Source organism: Polypterus senegalus, chromosome 18 (genome assembly GCF_016835505.1).
Source record: "Polypterus senegalus isolate Bchr_013 chromosome 18, ASM1683550v1, whole genome shotgun sequence".
NCBI classification, from domain to species: Eukaryota; Metazoa; Chordata; class Cladistia; order Polypteriformes; family Polypteridae; genus Polypterus; species Polypterus senegalus.
The window spans coordinates 88,242,884-88,258,975 of NC_053171.1; the positions used below are offsets into that span (position 1 = coordinate 88,242,884).

General features: G+C 35.4%; 1 protein-coding gene across 2 annotated transcripts in view; it reads left to right on the forward strand.

The window, feature by feature from the left end:
• LOC120518755 (centrosomal protein of 128 kDa-like) overlaps positions 1-16,092 on the forward strand; it is a 190,187-nt gene that overhangs the window by 12,481 nt on the left and 161,614 nt on the right. Inside the window, exons 2-4 of one of the 2 annotated variants that reach the window (XM_039741707.1) lie at positions 3-172; positions 6,040-6,126; positions 6,249-6,375. In XM_039741707.1, coding sequence (XP_039597641.1) covers positions 14-172; positions 6,040-6,126; positions 6,249-6,375 — 373 coding nt within the window. In that variant the 5' untranslated portion in view covers positions 3-13. Of the gene's footprint in view, positions 1-2; positions 173-6,039; positions 6,127-6,248; positions 6,376-13,611; positions 13,633-13,753; positions 13,881-16,092 lie in introns of those variants that run through there. The other variant, XM_039741706.1, reaches the window with a different exon arrangement.

The following is a 16,092-nucleotide window of genomic DNA, read 5'->3' on the forward strand; positions in this document are numbered from 1 at the left end:
AGCAGTTATATCCATGGCGGAGTCTTCCAGTGATTCTGATACTTACAGTAGAAATCGAAGGAGCCATCAAGGACCAAGTCAAACAACGCATTTGGGTGCCCGTCAAAGAAGCAGAATAAATGGTGCAGAAGATATTGCAGAGAAAATTGATACATTAGCAAGCACTTTACAGGTATTCTCACACAAGGCAGAGTTTCACATGAGAACTGCAGTATTCAGTTTTTAATGCTTATTTCTTTTTTTTTTTTTTTTTTTTTACAAAATTGTACTCATTTCCAGGTACAGTATATGCATTGCAATAGGAAGCTACAAATATAATACAATATTTAAGCATTTTCCCGAAAGGGGAAAAATGAGTCTAATCAAAAATGCAGTCACTTCATTAAATCACTTAACATTAAAAAGTAATTGGTAAGAGAAGCAAATGGTATTTTTATGCTTTTTGTAATTTTTTTCTACCTTTTTATTGTAATTACAGTACTGTGTACCACCACCCACACTCAAGAACAGTTGAATATACTGTGAAATAATCTGTGAAATATATGTACTTTAAATACTCAGCAGTGCAGAATTTACAGAGAAAGAAAATCATGATACTTTTCCTCATTATTGTGCTACAGTTGGAATTGATGCATTTGACTAATGGCACAGAGAAACAGGCCCTGTTGTAGCTGAAAAACAGGGTTAAGCTGTTGTTTTTCTTTCCTTTGATACAATTTGTATATACAGGTAAAATTCCGTTACAACAAATAGCTTTATAGTGAAATTTTCATTACAACAAAGTATTTTTATGGTCCTGACAGTCTCCCCATATGACACGAGTCTATAGAAATCTCATTATTACGAAATATATTCAGCAGATACTTTCATTACAGTGAAGTGCCCAAAAGACATTGAAATGCCTGAATGAGTCATCCACAGAGCAGTTAGTTCTGTGGTCGCAGCTCAGTTGTGCACAGTGATACCTTTTGCTTATTGCTCGTCAACATTTGAAAAACATTAATCTCCTATAGAAACGGCAGACACGAAAAAACGATAACAGTTCATATTAGAGAAAAAAAAACTCAGAGCTGTCGATTGCGGCAAAAAGAAAAAAGACGTTGCCAGTGAATTCGGAATTTCGCCATCGACACTGTCAACTTCCTTCAAAGCAAAAAAAAAAAGGAAAACCTCGGGTTGCACACGTATGCGAACTGCTGAAACTGAAGACGTATAAAAAATGTTTTTATGTGGTTCAGTGATGGTCCTTCAAGAAACGTTCCTATTAATGCGCCACTCATTCAAGAAAATGTGAAGTGTTCTAAACTCTCTTGGGACCTCCCCCAACAGGACGATGAGGTGAAGAGCGTCCCAAAGTGTGACCACCGTGTCTGAGGAAGACTGTTTATCTGTTGCCGGGGCAACAGCAGGCTCACAGCTCTGGGGCATCTCTTCTCCAACGCAAACAGAAAAGATCTCGATGGGTGATGCAAGGAAAATTGTAAATGCAGGGAACAGGATTACTTGGCCAATAACCTGTTCACAACCCTGCCTGACTGCTGTGTCTGTGTATGGGAGAGTGGCAGATCCCACTACAATAAATAACCGTGCTGTTCCTGTTTCAAGCTGAATAAAGCTGGTTTTGCTAAAGTACTGAGACTCAGCCCTCATGTTTTGAGGTGCAAGACAGGAACTTATAGTGCGACCATGATCTTTTGGGATTTGTGCTTCACTGCAGCGCTGTGAGCCTGCTGTTGCCCTGCCCCAGCAACGGACAAAAATCTTCCACAGACGTGGCAATCGCGCTTCGGGATGCAATTCAGTGTGTTGTTCCTGTTGGGGGGAGAGTGGGGGGAGATCCCAAAAGAGTTCAGAAACCTCACAATATGAAGAAGAAGAAAAAGACGATTCTGCTTCTTATTGACAACTGTGCTGCCCACAACATGCTTCCACATTTAGAAAATGTTCGCGTTGAATTCTCCCCATCCAATTGCACAGCAGTGCTTCACCCATTGGATTTGGGCATCATTTGCAACCTGAAAGTGTATAATCGCAAGGAAATGCTAAAACAATTCTTGTCAGCATAACTTGTAGACAGGAGGAGATTAAAATGAACACAAAAGAAGCTATTGAAATGATTGCAAATACCTGGACGCAAGTTAAAGAAAGCACTATAGTGACAAACACAGAATTTCTTTACTACAAAATTTTCAATACAACAAAATATTTTTTAGGTCCCTGGAAGTTTGTTGTAATGGAATTTTACGTTTATATTAAGAATGAACTTGTGTGAGATTCACTAAATCTATGTATTAATATAATGGAAAAAATTAGCTGCATCATTTGTGTTTTTCTCTTACTTTGTTTCTCCTGGGCAAGCATTTTCCCTGAAAACACTCATGTGATAGGGCGGAAGAACCAGGTGAGGGTTCTGAATCTCAACAAGTTATTTAACCTAAATTAGTTTTAAAATCTAAGTTTCATTAGAAGCAATAATTGGCTTCTAATTTAAAAAGTAGATGAAATGAAATCCTCAATCCACTGTAGCCTTTTATGACTGAGATTGGAATTCCCATTTAAATGTATTTATTAATAATATCATTCGAAAAATCATCGTTGGCAGTTGTGAAGCACAATGGTCAGTTAATGAATGGTGAGTATTAGATGGCAACACACATTTACCTTGGAATCTATTTAATTGAACGATTGCTTCCCTTTTCATTTATTTAATTACCTACTGTATGTATAAAAATATTTGCTACTTTTCATTTTTTTTGCTTTCACTGATGCAGTATAGTACCATAGGCTTTACAAAATTTTATTTTATTAAAAGAATACTTGTCTGTAGCAGTGAAAGCACTAACATTATAAAAACCCTCAAATGGATGTGTTTTGTGTTTTAAGATGAAATGATTCATAATCGGTTATGCAGGCTGGAAGCAGGTAGCTAGCTACAGAAAATAAAGTTGTTACTGTGTTTACCTTTTTTTTATTTTTTAAACATTACTTCTCCTGTGTTTTGGCATTACGGAATTCATTCCAGTTTGCTTACCTGCTAAAAGCAGAAAATGTTTCTGCTGTAAATTATATTTTATCAAAGTTAATTGGCCAAAAATAAATCTAAAAATTGAATTCACTTTCTAAAATGTTAATGTTTTTTAAATAATTTGAAGAATAACCATGGTGACAATTATTTTGGAACTAAACTAAAGCAATAAAAGACTCAAGGAAAAAAATCCACATTTTTTGGCAGATTGAGCACAGTCAATGAAATGCTTTAACTTCTAAAACTTCTTTTTCAAAATTATTGAACATTATTGGAAATATGTAATTATTTCTTTAATATATTTAAACTAGCTATGTGTGGTCTTTGGAAGCAACCTAAAGACTCCCTATTTGTTTTACTATATTCGTGAACTTGGAGAGGCGTCCGCTAACTCTTAAGAATGACCTAGTGCAGAGGACGTGGATCCACCTGTGCTTGCTGTCCAACCGGCGTTCATAAGAAGACACTGGCAATACCATAACTTAGCTGTGTCGCTGGCATATGAGTTCTACGAGAAAATACCTCCAGATAGACAATGTCTTTAGTGAAAACATCTAGCCTTGTCCCTTCATTGCTGAGGTGTTTCACTTGCACGTTGCTGAGCTGCTGCATTTGCTTCCTTTTGAGGTTGTGTCTCTTCATCTGTGTTATCAGTATGACGTCGGTTTTGCACGGCTGCCTTTCATAGTGAGAAAAGAGGTGCATGCATGTGACGAAAAAAATGTAAAAGTGCATGCGCCATCTAGTGGCTTTGGTTGAGCTTGAACAGAGCGGACTGCTCCATACACACACAGGTCTTTCATTTATATACAGTATATTTAACTAGTTTCTGTGTTGTTTATTATGTAATTAAAATATGATTACATGTTTTTGAAGGTTGTGATGTTATCATATAAAGTTATTAGGGGTAATCCCCAGGTCCCTATTACATGTGTGCTGTTCTTTGTCATTTTTTTCCAACTACAATTTTAAACTTTAGATCACTGTGAAATGAATTGTATTGAAATGTGGAAGAAAAATAAAACATTCATAAGGCCAATTTTAGCATAAGAAATTTGCTGGTATGATGTTTTTGTTAGTGGAGAAATATTTTATGACTTGCATTTAACTTTAAATACGGCAAAACATACTTTCATACTTTAAATCATACCTTAGATAAAATTAGATCCCTTAGCAATGAAATCATTCACTGTTAGCTGGTCTTATAAACTATAATTATCAATGTCCTGTCATGATCATAACAAAAACCCAAATAGCATAAGTGTGAACAAATAGTAAGATGCGAACGTTAAACTAATCATAAATGATATAAAGACAGAATGTAACTTGGCTCTTATATTGCCAGGTGGAATATGGTGGCTGTCCTTTTGCTCTGTTATGAAAGGATGCTTAGTTTCATGGCCAGAAAGCTGTGGAAAATTTGATGTGGGTCCTAGTGACCCTGCTGTAGAAAAGTAGATTAGGTAAATCTGATAGTGTGGGTTGTCCAGAAAGGTATCAATCTCTTTTGTTTTTCACTTAAATCTGGCATGATTGTGGCTTTTATTGTTTCATATTGGAGATTTATCACTATATACTTTAAATGCTTGACGTTATTCATTCTCAAGCCTGTTCCTGTTTTTGCTGCTTTAAATTGTTGTCTGCTTTTAAATGATTAATTGTTGTAGTCCATTTAAGGCAGTGCAAAATTTATACATGAACAGCTGGATTAATAAGAGTTGGTCGAATTCATTATTATTGTTTAAGCATGAGTGAGATATATTGACTTATTATATATAAAATGAACATAATATCAAACTCTAATACTGTATGTCACAATTTATCATATGTCCCATATAATTAACATCTAACCTTTGAGTACACACAAGAAAGACAATTAAACTTTTTCAAATGTGCTAGTATTAATTAGAAAAAAAAAATGAATAAGTTATGTTTTCCATATTTACTTTGTTAATGCCATGTCAATAATTTAATGTGTTACTAATGTGGATTTTAATGTGTAATTTGAATTCAGAATTATAATCAAAACCTTTTTTTTACATGAAAGATTTTTTAGCAAGTAAATTGACTGTAGAAGTAGTATTTTTCTAGTGTAAATACATTTTTCATACTTTAGCACCAGGTAACACCGGGAAGTAGAATTGGCCTGATAGCATGGTTCCAGGTACAACCTGGAAATCTAAAGGGGCTATTGTTTGTGCATTAATTATGAAAAATGTAAGTGGCAAAAATTTGTATGCTTACCATTTGGAAAATTTCTAAGAATTGCTTCTGGGCTGATTTTTTTTTTCATTATCTTGTTTTAGTTTTTAGTATTTTTGTAGTGCTGTTTCATGCTATGTACAGTAATAATAATTCTTTGTATTTACAGTATATAGCGCTTTTCTCACTACTCAAAGCACTCAGCAATTGCAGGTTAAGGGCCTTGCTAAAGGGCCCAACAGAGCAGAGTCACTTTTTGGCATTTATGGGATTCGAACAGGCAACTTTCCGATTGCCAGTGCAGATCCCTAGCCTCATTTCCTTCAGCCTCTTCGATATTCATCTGTATTTTTAATGTTACTAATTAAAATTTCCAAATAGCAATGAACACTGTAATCTGCATGTTTGCTCCTTGCCTGCCAACCAGTTTACTTGCATCCATATTTTGCACAAAAAAGGGAAATTATACAAAACCATTGAAACAATTGGCATTTAAACAAAAAATGTTTGTCTACAGCCTAGTCATATGAATAAATATAAAGGCTGAAACAAATTTGTTGACAGCATCTTCTCCATGGCATTGTTGAAGGTATTGCCAATGTCATGGGTTCTATTGTATTTATGCAGAAGCAGCCATGTGGGCTGCAAGAATTTACTGGAGGTTCAAGTGAAAGCATTATTATAAGGGCCTTATTTTGTATAAGGCCTTTGCATAAAAATGTATTTTTTTTGTGCATTGTCAACAAAGATATTAGACGGAGGGGAAACCTTAACAGTGTAATGATTTTATATGCGTAATTTTTTTCTCAAAGGATACAACACGAACACTTAATAATGTTGACAGGATGCTGGGACATTACAGGGATCACACAGAAGATCAAACTGAAGCCATGTCAACAGTAAGAAATTACTATGTAAATCTTAAAAAAAAAAAAAAAAAAGAGCATATTAATATTTGTTTATTTAAACTTGGACAGGTTAATTATGAAATGGTGATTATTTTTATTATTTTAATTTATAGCTTAGGGAAAATTTGGAAAAATCTATTCGACAACTAAGAAGCCAAAGGTTACATAGATCAACAGCTGGAAGAAGTGCATCTCTTTCAACTTTGCACACAAGTGACTTAGAAGGTGCCACAGCCTCTGGTGAGCCAAGAAAACCACATTTTTATTTGCTTATTAATTTGTTTTGGGTATATTTCAACCATAAGAAACTGTTTTAATGTTTGTTTTAGTTATGTATATCGTTTGTTTTTCGGATTTGCGTATCTGTCTACAATTATTCCCCAGTAACCTCAGTACAGAGATATATTAGCACCCTGAATAGATAGATAGATAGATAGATACTTTATTAATCCCAAGGGGAAATTCACATAATCCAGCAGCAGTATACTGATACAAAAAAACAATATTAAATTAAATAGTAATAAAAATGCATGTAAAAGCAGACAATAACTTTAAGTAATGTTAGCATTTACTCCCCCGGGTGGAATTGAAGAGTCGCATAGTGTGGGGGAGGAACAATCTCCTCAGTCCGTCAGTGGAGCAGGACGGTGACAAAAGTCTGTCACTGAAGCTACTCTGCCTGGAGATGACACTGTTCAGTGGATGCAGTGGATTCTTCATAATTGACAGGAGTTTGCTTTATGCCCGTCGCTCTGCCACAGATGTTAAACTGTCCAACTTTACTCCTACAATAGAGTCTGCCTTCTTAAGAAGTTTGTCCAGGCGTGAGGCCTCTTTCATCTTTATGCTGCCTCCCCAGCACACCACCGCGTAGAAGAGGGCACTTGCAACAACCATCTGGTAGAACATCTGCAGCATCTTATTGCAGATGTTGAAGGACGCCAACCTTGTAAGAAAGTATAGTCGGCTCTGACCTTTCTTGCATAGAGAATCCGTATTGGCAGTCCAGTCCAATTTGTCATCTAGCTGCACTCCCAGATATTTATAGGTCTGCACCCTCTGCACAGTCACCTCTGATCACAGGGTCCATGAGGGGCCTGGGCCTCCTAAAATCCACCACCAGCTCCTTGGTCTTGCTGGTGTTAAGGTGTAAGTGGTTTGAGTCACACCATTTAACAAAGTCTTTGATTAGCTTCCTGTACTCCTCCTCCTGCCCACTCCTGATGCAGCCCACAATAGCAGTGTCATCAGCGAACTTTTGCACGGGCAGGACTCCGAGTCATATTGGAAGTCTGATGTATACAGATTGAACAGGACCGGAGAAAGTACAGTCCCCTGCGGTGCCCCTGTGTTGCTGACCATAATGTCAGAATAGCCTTCCTAATATCAATAATCTGCTTTGAAATCCCAGAGATCTCTTGGAGTTGGTGCTGTTCCATCAGATTAGCATTCAATATTTTTCAAAAAGTGCATTGAGAGCCTGTTGTCATTTTCAATTAATTAATATTACTTCACTACGTTACTTTGTGATTTTTTTTTTCTGCCTAATAAGTGCAAATGAAACTGCTGAAACTCTCAATAACTAATTGAATCAATTCACGTTTTAGTTCTATACTGTTTGTTTGTAACATTTACTGTATATAAGACTAAAGTCTGCATAGTAGGTGAATTCCATTTTTAGTGTTTCAAAGAAAAAAATTACATATTGACTTAGTGGGAAAGGACAATAGAGTCTAGCTGCATCTAGAACCGATTCAGCAACCTGATTCATTCTAAGCCCTGTAAAGATGACGTCCTGTCAGTGGCATCTCTTTTGACTCCATCCTCTTTCCAAGAGCCGCTGCTGTGTTTTGCCGGTGTACTGTACTGATGCCTATGTTACACGCACAACATGTCAATTTCAGTTCCTTTTAGTTCCTACTCTCAAACCAGTGGACTCGGTAATTTTGAGGCCTGTGTATTCGGCATTTATTAAACTTCTAAACCAGTGTTTTCCAACCTTTTTATATGGTGGCACATTTTCTGTAACCAAAAACATCCCAAGGTACACTGCTATTTAACTAACCACAAATACATTATATCTCATACACTCGCTCAACTGTCTGAAGGGGGGTGACTACTGGAGAAGCTGGTAAAAAAAAAAAAGCATCAGCATTCACAGGCACAGCAGATGGGCATGCAAAACTTTGACCACCCTTGCTTAAAATGTCTGTTTCTGTGAGTAGTTAAGTGAGCAGAAGATGAACTGGCAAGCAAAAGGCATAATCAAGATGACACATTTCTTTAATATTTTAAACAAGATAGCATTTTTATTTACATTCATATGTACAAAATACCTAAAAATTGAAAAGGGCCTGAAGCAGAAATTTGGGCACCCGACATGGTCAGTACTTAGTAACACCCCCTTTGGCAGGTAACACAGCTTGTAAACGCTTTTTTTTAGCCGCTAAGAGATTTTCAATTTTGACCTGAGGTATTTTTGCCCTTTCGTCCGTGCAAAAGGCTTCAAATTCTTCAAGACTCTTAGACCGTGTTACATGCACTACTCATCTGGGATGTTTCTACAGATTTTCAATGATGTTAAGGTCAGGGGACTGTGAAGGCAATTGCAAAACTGTCAGCTTGCACCTCTGAAGGTATTCCATTTTAGATTTTGATGTATGTTATGGTTCGTTATCTTGTTGTAGGACCCATCCTCTTTTTATCTTCAACTTTTTTTTCAAATAGTGCGGTATTTGCTTCCAGAATTTGTTGGTATTTATTTGAATCCACTCTTCCCTTTATTAATTATATGTTCCCTGTGCCACTGGCTGCAACACAAGCCAAAGCATGATCGATCCACCCCATGCTTAATAGTTGCAGAGTTGTTTTCCTGGAATTTGGCACCCTTTTACCTCCAGACATACCTTTGCATATCGTGGCCAAAGAGTTCTATTTTTACTTCATCAGTCTACAGGACTTGTTCCCAAAATGCATCAGACTTGTTTAGTTGTTCATTTGCTGTCTTCAGGCTTTGAATTTTGTGGCTAGGATGCAGGAAATGTTTTCTTCTACTGACTCTACCATGAAGGTCATATTTGTCCAGGTGTCCCTGCACAGTAGAGCAGTGCACCACCACTCCAGAGTCTGCTAAATCTTCATGAAGGTCTTTCTCAGTCAAACAAGGGTTTTTATTTGCCTTTCTAGAAGTCTTTCTTTCAGAAAGTTTTCTTGGTCTTCCAGACCTCAACTTGACCTCCACCATTCCTATGAAGTGCAATTTCTTAATAAGATTATGAACTGACGAAATAACTACCTGAAAATTCTTTCCTATCTTTCTTTAGCCTTCTCCTGCTTTGTGAGCATCAATCATTTTATTTTTCAGAGAGTTTATATAGCTTTACAATTTGCATCACCTGGGGTTTCCTAATGATGACTGTGAACAAACAATAGCCCTATCAAATTAATTAATGTCCGAGTCCTTGGTAAAAGCTGTCTGAGACCTCAAATATCTTGGGGTGCCCAAACCTTTGTACTGTATGTGTGAACATGTATATTATATACATGTAATATTCAATATGCCATACTCATTTGCTCTATTTAGTTAATCTTCTGTCTCATTGAAATGCTTTTTCAAGAGGTGTTAGAATTTCCCCATCAACCTCATGACTCAGTAATTCATTCCAGATTCCTTTGTCTCATTGTATGAATAGGTGCTTCACCCCATTGGGGGAAAAAAATTTGGGGGCACCCTTTGCAACCGGGGGGAAAGGGGGGTAAAATTAAAACCCCCGGGGAAAAAAAAAGGGGATAAAAAACAAATTTTTTCGGCCCCATAATTTTAGCCCCCCGGGGGATATTAAAAATGAAAACCGAAAGAAAAAATTTTTAAAATTGGGGGGATTTCCTTTTAAATATTTCCCCGGGCAAGTTAAAGAAAGCATAGTGACAAACACAAAATTTTTTTACTACAAAATTTTCAATACAACAAAAATTTTTGGGTCCTAAAGTTTTTTATAATTTTACGTTTATATTAAAATGAACTTGTGGATTCACTAAATTATGTATTAATAAAATAAAAAAAATTAAGTATTTTTTGTGTTTTCTTTTACTTTGTTTCTCCGGAAAAAACTTTTTCCCCTGAAAACACTCAGTATAAGGGGGAAGAACCAGTGGGGTTCAATCTAAACAAGTTTTTTAAACCCTAAATTTTTTTTAAAATCAAAGTTTATTAGAAAAAAATTTGGCTTTAATTTAAAAATAGATGAAAAAATTAATCCTGAGCCTTTTTGCTAGTTTGGGAAATTTCCCCATTTAAATGTATTTATTAATATCTTAAAAATCATCGTTGGCGTTTGAAGCACAATGGTCAGTTAATAAGGGGGTATAGATGGCAACAAAATTTTTGGGAATCTAAATTGAACGATTTTTCCCCTTTTCATTTATTTAATTACCTACTGTATGTATAAAAATATTTTTTATTTTTTTTTTTTTCCCCTGTATATAATAGGTTTACAAAATTTTTTTTTATTAAAAAATACTTGTCTGTACGGAAACCTTTTAAAAACCCTCAAATGGATGTGTTTGTTTTTTAAAGAAAATGATTCTTCGGTTATCAAAAGGGTATTTTGAAAAATAAAGTTTTATTTGGTTTACCTTTTTTTTTTTTAAACATTACTTCTCCTGTGTTTTGGCATTCGAATTCTTTCCCAGTTTGCTTCCCTTACAAAGCGAAAATGTTTTGCTAAATTATTTTTTATCAAAGTTAATTCCAAAAAAAAATCAAAAAATTAATTACTTTCTAAAATGTTAATTTTTTTAAATAATTTGAAGAATAACCATGGTACAATTTTTTTGGAACTAAACAAAAGCAATAAAAGACTCAAAAAAAACCCACTTTTTTTCAGATTGGACAGTCAAAAAATGCCCTAAAACTTTTTTTTCAAAATTATTGAACATTTTTGGGAAATTTTAAATTATTTCTTTAATATATTTAAACTAGCTTGTGTGGTCTTTGGGGCAACCTAAAGCCCCCTATTTTTTTTACTATATTCTGAACTTGGGGCGTCCCTAACTTTTAAGAATGACCATAGGGGGCGTGGATCCACCTGTGCTTGCCCAACCGGGTTCATAAGAAACACTGAATCCCATAACAGCTGTGTCGTGGCTTGGTTCTCGAAAATACCCCAGATAGAAATTCTTTGTAAAAAACATCCCTTTCCTTCATTGTGAGGTGTTTAATTGCCCTGAGCTGCTGCATTTGCCCTTTTGGGGTTGTGTCTCTTCATCTGTGTTATCAGTATGCGCGGTTTTCGGCTGCCTTTAAGTGGAAAAGAGGTGCAGCTGACAAAAAAAATGTGGATCGCCATCTAGTGCTTTGGTTGAGGAACAAGCGGACGCTCCATACACAGGTCTTTCATTTAATACAGTATATTTAACTAGTTTCGTTTTTTTTTTTGTAATTAAAATAATTACATTTTTTGAAGGTTGTGATGTTATCTTAAAAAATTTTTGGGGGGTAACCCCAGGTCCCTATTAATGTGTGCTGTTTTTTTGTCTTTTTTTTTCCAACTACAATTTTAAACTTTAGATCACTGTGAAATGGTGTATTGAAATGTGGAAAAAAAAAACATTCATAAGGCCAATTTAGCAAAAATTTGCGGGAGATTTTTTTTGTTAGTAGAAATTTTTTTAAATTTGATTTAATTTTAAAATCTGCAAAACATACTTTCATATTTAAATCATCCTTAGATAAAATTAGACCCCTAGAAAAAATCATTCATGTTAGCTGGTCTTATAAACATAATTATCAATTTTCATGATCATAACAAAAACCCAAATAGCAAAAAGGGAACAAAAAAAGGAATCTACGTTAAACTAATCATAAATGATATAAAGAAGTTAACGGCTTATATTCCGGTGGAATATGGTGGCTGTCCTTTTGTCTTTATGAAAGGATGCTTATTTCATGGGAAAATTTAAAAATTTTATGGGGTCCTATGACCCTGCTGTGAAAAAAAAGATTGGTAAATCTGTGTGGGGCCAGAAAGGTATCCTTTTTTGTTTTTCATTTAAAACTGGCATGATTGTGGGTTTATTGTTTCATATTGGGGAAATTTTTCATATATTTAAATGTGACGTTATTCATTTTCAAGCCTGTTCCTTTTTTGCTGCTTTTAAATTGTTGTCTGCTTTTAAATGATTAATTGTTTTTAGTCCATTTAAGGGGTGCAAAATTTTTCAGAAAAGCTGGGTTAATAAATTTTTAATTCATTTTTATTGTTTAAGCATGGGGATATATTGACTTATTATATATAAAATGAAAATAATATAAACCCAATACTGTATGTCAAATTTATCTATGTCCCCTATAATTAACATCTAACCCAAATACACAAAAAAAGACAATTAAACTTTTTCAAATTCTAGTATTTAAATTTGAAAAAAAAAAAGAAAAAGTTATGTTTTCCATTTTCTTTGTTTAAAGCCATGTCAAAATTTAATTTTTACTAATGTGGTTTAATTGTAATTTGAATTCAGAATTATAATCAAAAACCTTTTTTTTTTAAAAGATTTTTGAAGTAAATTGACTTGAATAGTATTTTTCTGTGTAAATACATTTTTTATACTTTACACCAGGTAACACCGGAAATGAATTGCCATGGGGTGGTTCCAGGGACAACCAAATCTAAAGGGCTATTGTTTGTATTTAAATTTTGAAAAAGTGGGCAAAATTTTATCTTACCATTTGGAAAAATTTTTAAAAATTGCTTCTGGGGTGATTTTTTTTTATTATCTTGTTTTTGTTTTAGTATTTTGTGTGCTGTTTTTTGCTATTACAGTAATAATTCTTTGTATTTACAGTTTTAGCGCTTTTCTCACTACTCAAAACACTCAGCAAAGGGTTAAAGGGGCCCTTTAAAAGGCCCAAAACAGGTACTTTTGGATTTATGGGGTTGAAAGGGAACTTTCCTTGCCGTGAGATCCTAGCCTCATTCCCTTTACCTCTTGAATTCATCTGTATTTTTTAAAGTTATAATTAAAATTTCCCAAAAAGCAATGAAACAATCTGCATGTTTGCTCCTTCCCCAACCAGTTTACTTCATCCCTATTTTGACAAAAGGTTTAAAAAACCCTTGAAAAAAAATTTGGGTTTAAAAAAAAAAATGTTTGTCTACAGCCAGTAATGAATAAAATAAAGGGTGAAACAAAATTTGTTGAACATCTTCTCCATGGGATTTTTGAAGGTATTGCCAAAGCGGGGTTTTATTTTAATTTAAGAAACCTGTGGGTCAAGTTACTGGGGGTTCAATGAAAATTATTATAAAGGGGCCCTTTTTTTTGTATAAGGCCTTTAAAAATTTTTTTTGTGCATTTCAACAAAATATTAAAGGGAAAATTTCAGTGTAATGATTTTTTTGCGTTTTTTTCTCAAAGGATCAACACAACCTTTAAAAATGTTACGGATGTGGGACATTTCGGGATCACAAAGAAGATCAAACTGAAGCCATGTCAACAGTAAGAAATTACTATGTAAATCTTAAAAAAAAAAAAAAAAAGAGCATATTAATATTTGTTTATTTAAACTTGGACAGGTTAATTATGAAATGGTGATTATTTTTATTATTTTAATTTATAGCTTAGGGAAAATTTGGAAAAATCTATTCGACAACTAAGAAGCCAAAGGTTACATAGATCAACAGCTGGAAGAAGTGCATCTCTTTCAACTTTGCACACAAGTGACTTAGAAGGTGCCACAGCCTCTGGTGAGCCAAGAAAACCACATTTTTATTTGCTTATTAATTTGTTTTGGGTATATTTCAACCATAAGAAACTGTTTTAATGTTTGTTTTAGTTATGTATATCGTTTGTTTTTCGGATTTGCGTATCTGTCTACAATTATTCCCCAGTAACCTCAGTACAGAGATATATTAGCACCCTGAATAGATAGATAGATAGATAGATACTTTATTAATCCCAAGGGGAAATTCACATAATCCAGCAGCAGTATACTGATACAAAAAACAATATTAAATTAAATAGTAATAAAAATGCATGTAAAAGCAGACAATAACTTTAAGTAATGTTAGCATTTACTCCCCGGGTGGAATTGAAGAGTCGCATAGTGTGGGGGAGGAACAATCTCCTCAGTCCGTCAGTGGAGCAGGACGGTGACAAAAGTCTGTCACTGAAGCTACTCTGCCTGGAGATGACACTGTTCAGTGGATGCAGTGGATTCTTCATAATTGACAGGAGTTTGCTTTATGCCCGTCGCTCTGCCACAGATGTTAAACTGTCCAACTTTACTCCTACAATAGAGTCTGCCTTCTTAAGAAGTTTGTCCAGGCGTGAGGCCTCTTTCATCTTTATGCTGCCTCCCAGCACACCACCGCGTAAAAGAGGGCACTTGCACAACCATCTGGTAGAACATCTGCAGCATCTTATTGCAGATGTTGAAGGACGCCAACCTTGTAAGAAAGTATAGTCGGCTCTGACCTTTCTTGCATAGAGAATCCGTATTGGCAGTCCAGTCCAATTTGTCATCTAGCTGCACTCCCAGATATTTATAGGTCTGCACCCTCTGCACAGTCACCTCTGATCACAGGGTCCATGAGGGGCCTGGGCCTCCTAAAATCCACCACCAGCTCCTTGGTCTTGCTGGTGTTAAGGTGTAAGTGGTTTGAGTCACACCATTTAACAAAGTCTTTGATTAGCTTCCTGTACTCCTCCTCCTGCCCACTCCTGATGCAGCCCACAATAGCAGTGTCATCAGCGAATTTTTGCACGGGCAGGACTCCGAGTCATATTGGAAGTCTGATGTATACAGATTGAACAGGACCGGAGAAAGTACAGTCCCCTGCGGTGCCCCTGTGTTGCTGACCATAATGTCAGAATAGCCTTCCTAATATCAATAATCTGCTTTGAAATCCCAGAGATCTCTTGGAGTTGGTGCTGTTCCATCAGATTAGCATTCAATATTTTTCAAAAAGTGCATTGAGAGCCTGTTGTCATTTTCAATTAATTAATATTACTTCACTACGTTACTTTGTGATTTTTTTTTTCTGCCTAATAAGTGCAAATGAAACTGCTGAAACTCTCAATAACTAATTGAATCAATTCACGTTTTAGTTCTATACTGTTTGTTTGTAACATTTACTGTATATAAGACTAAAGTCTGCATAGTAGGTGAATTCCATTTTTAGTGTTTCAAAGAAAAAAATTACATATTGACTTAGTGGGAAAGGACAATAGAGTCTAGCTGCATCTAGAACCGATTCAGCAACCTGATTCATTCTAAGCCCTGTAAAGATGACGTCCTGTCAGTGGCATCTCTTTTGACTCCATCCTCTTTCCAAGAGCCGCTGCTGTGTTTTGCCGGTTGTACTGTACTGATGCCTATGTTAGCGCACAACATGTCAATTTCAGTTCCTTTTAGTTCCTACTCTCAAACCAGTGGACTCGGTAATTTTGAGGCCTGTGTATTCGGCATTTATTAAACTTCTAAACCAGTGTTTTCCAACCTTTTTATATGGTGGCACATTTTCTGTAACCAAAAACATCCCAAGGTACACTGCTATTTAACTAACCACAAATACATTATATCTCATACACTCGCTCAACTGTCTGAAGGGGGGTGACTACTGGAGAAGCTGGTAAAAAAAAAAGCATCAGCATTCACAGGCACAGTAGATGGGCATGCAAAACTTTGACCACCCTTGCTTAAAATGTCTGTTTCTGTGAGTAGTTAAGTGAGCAGAAGATGAACTGGCAAGCAAAAGGCATAATCAAGATGACACATTTCTTTAATATTTTTAAAACAAGATAGCATTTTTATTTACATTCATATGTACAAAATACCTAAAAATTGAAAAGGGCCTGAAGCAGAAATTTGGGCACCCGACATGGTCAGTGCTTAGTAACACCCCCTTTGGCAGGTAACACAGCTTGTAAACGCTTTTTTAGCCGCTAAGAGATTTT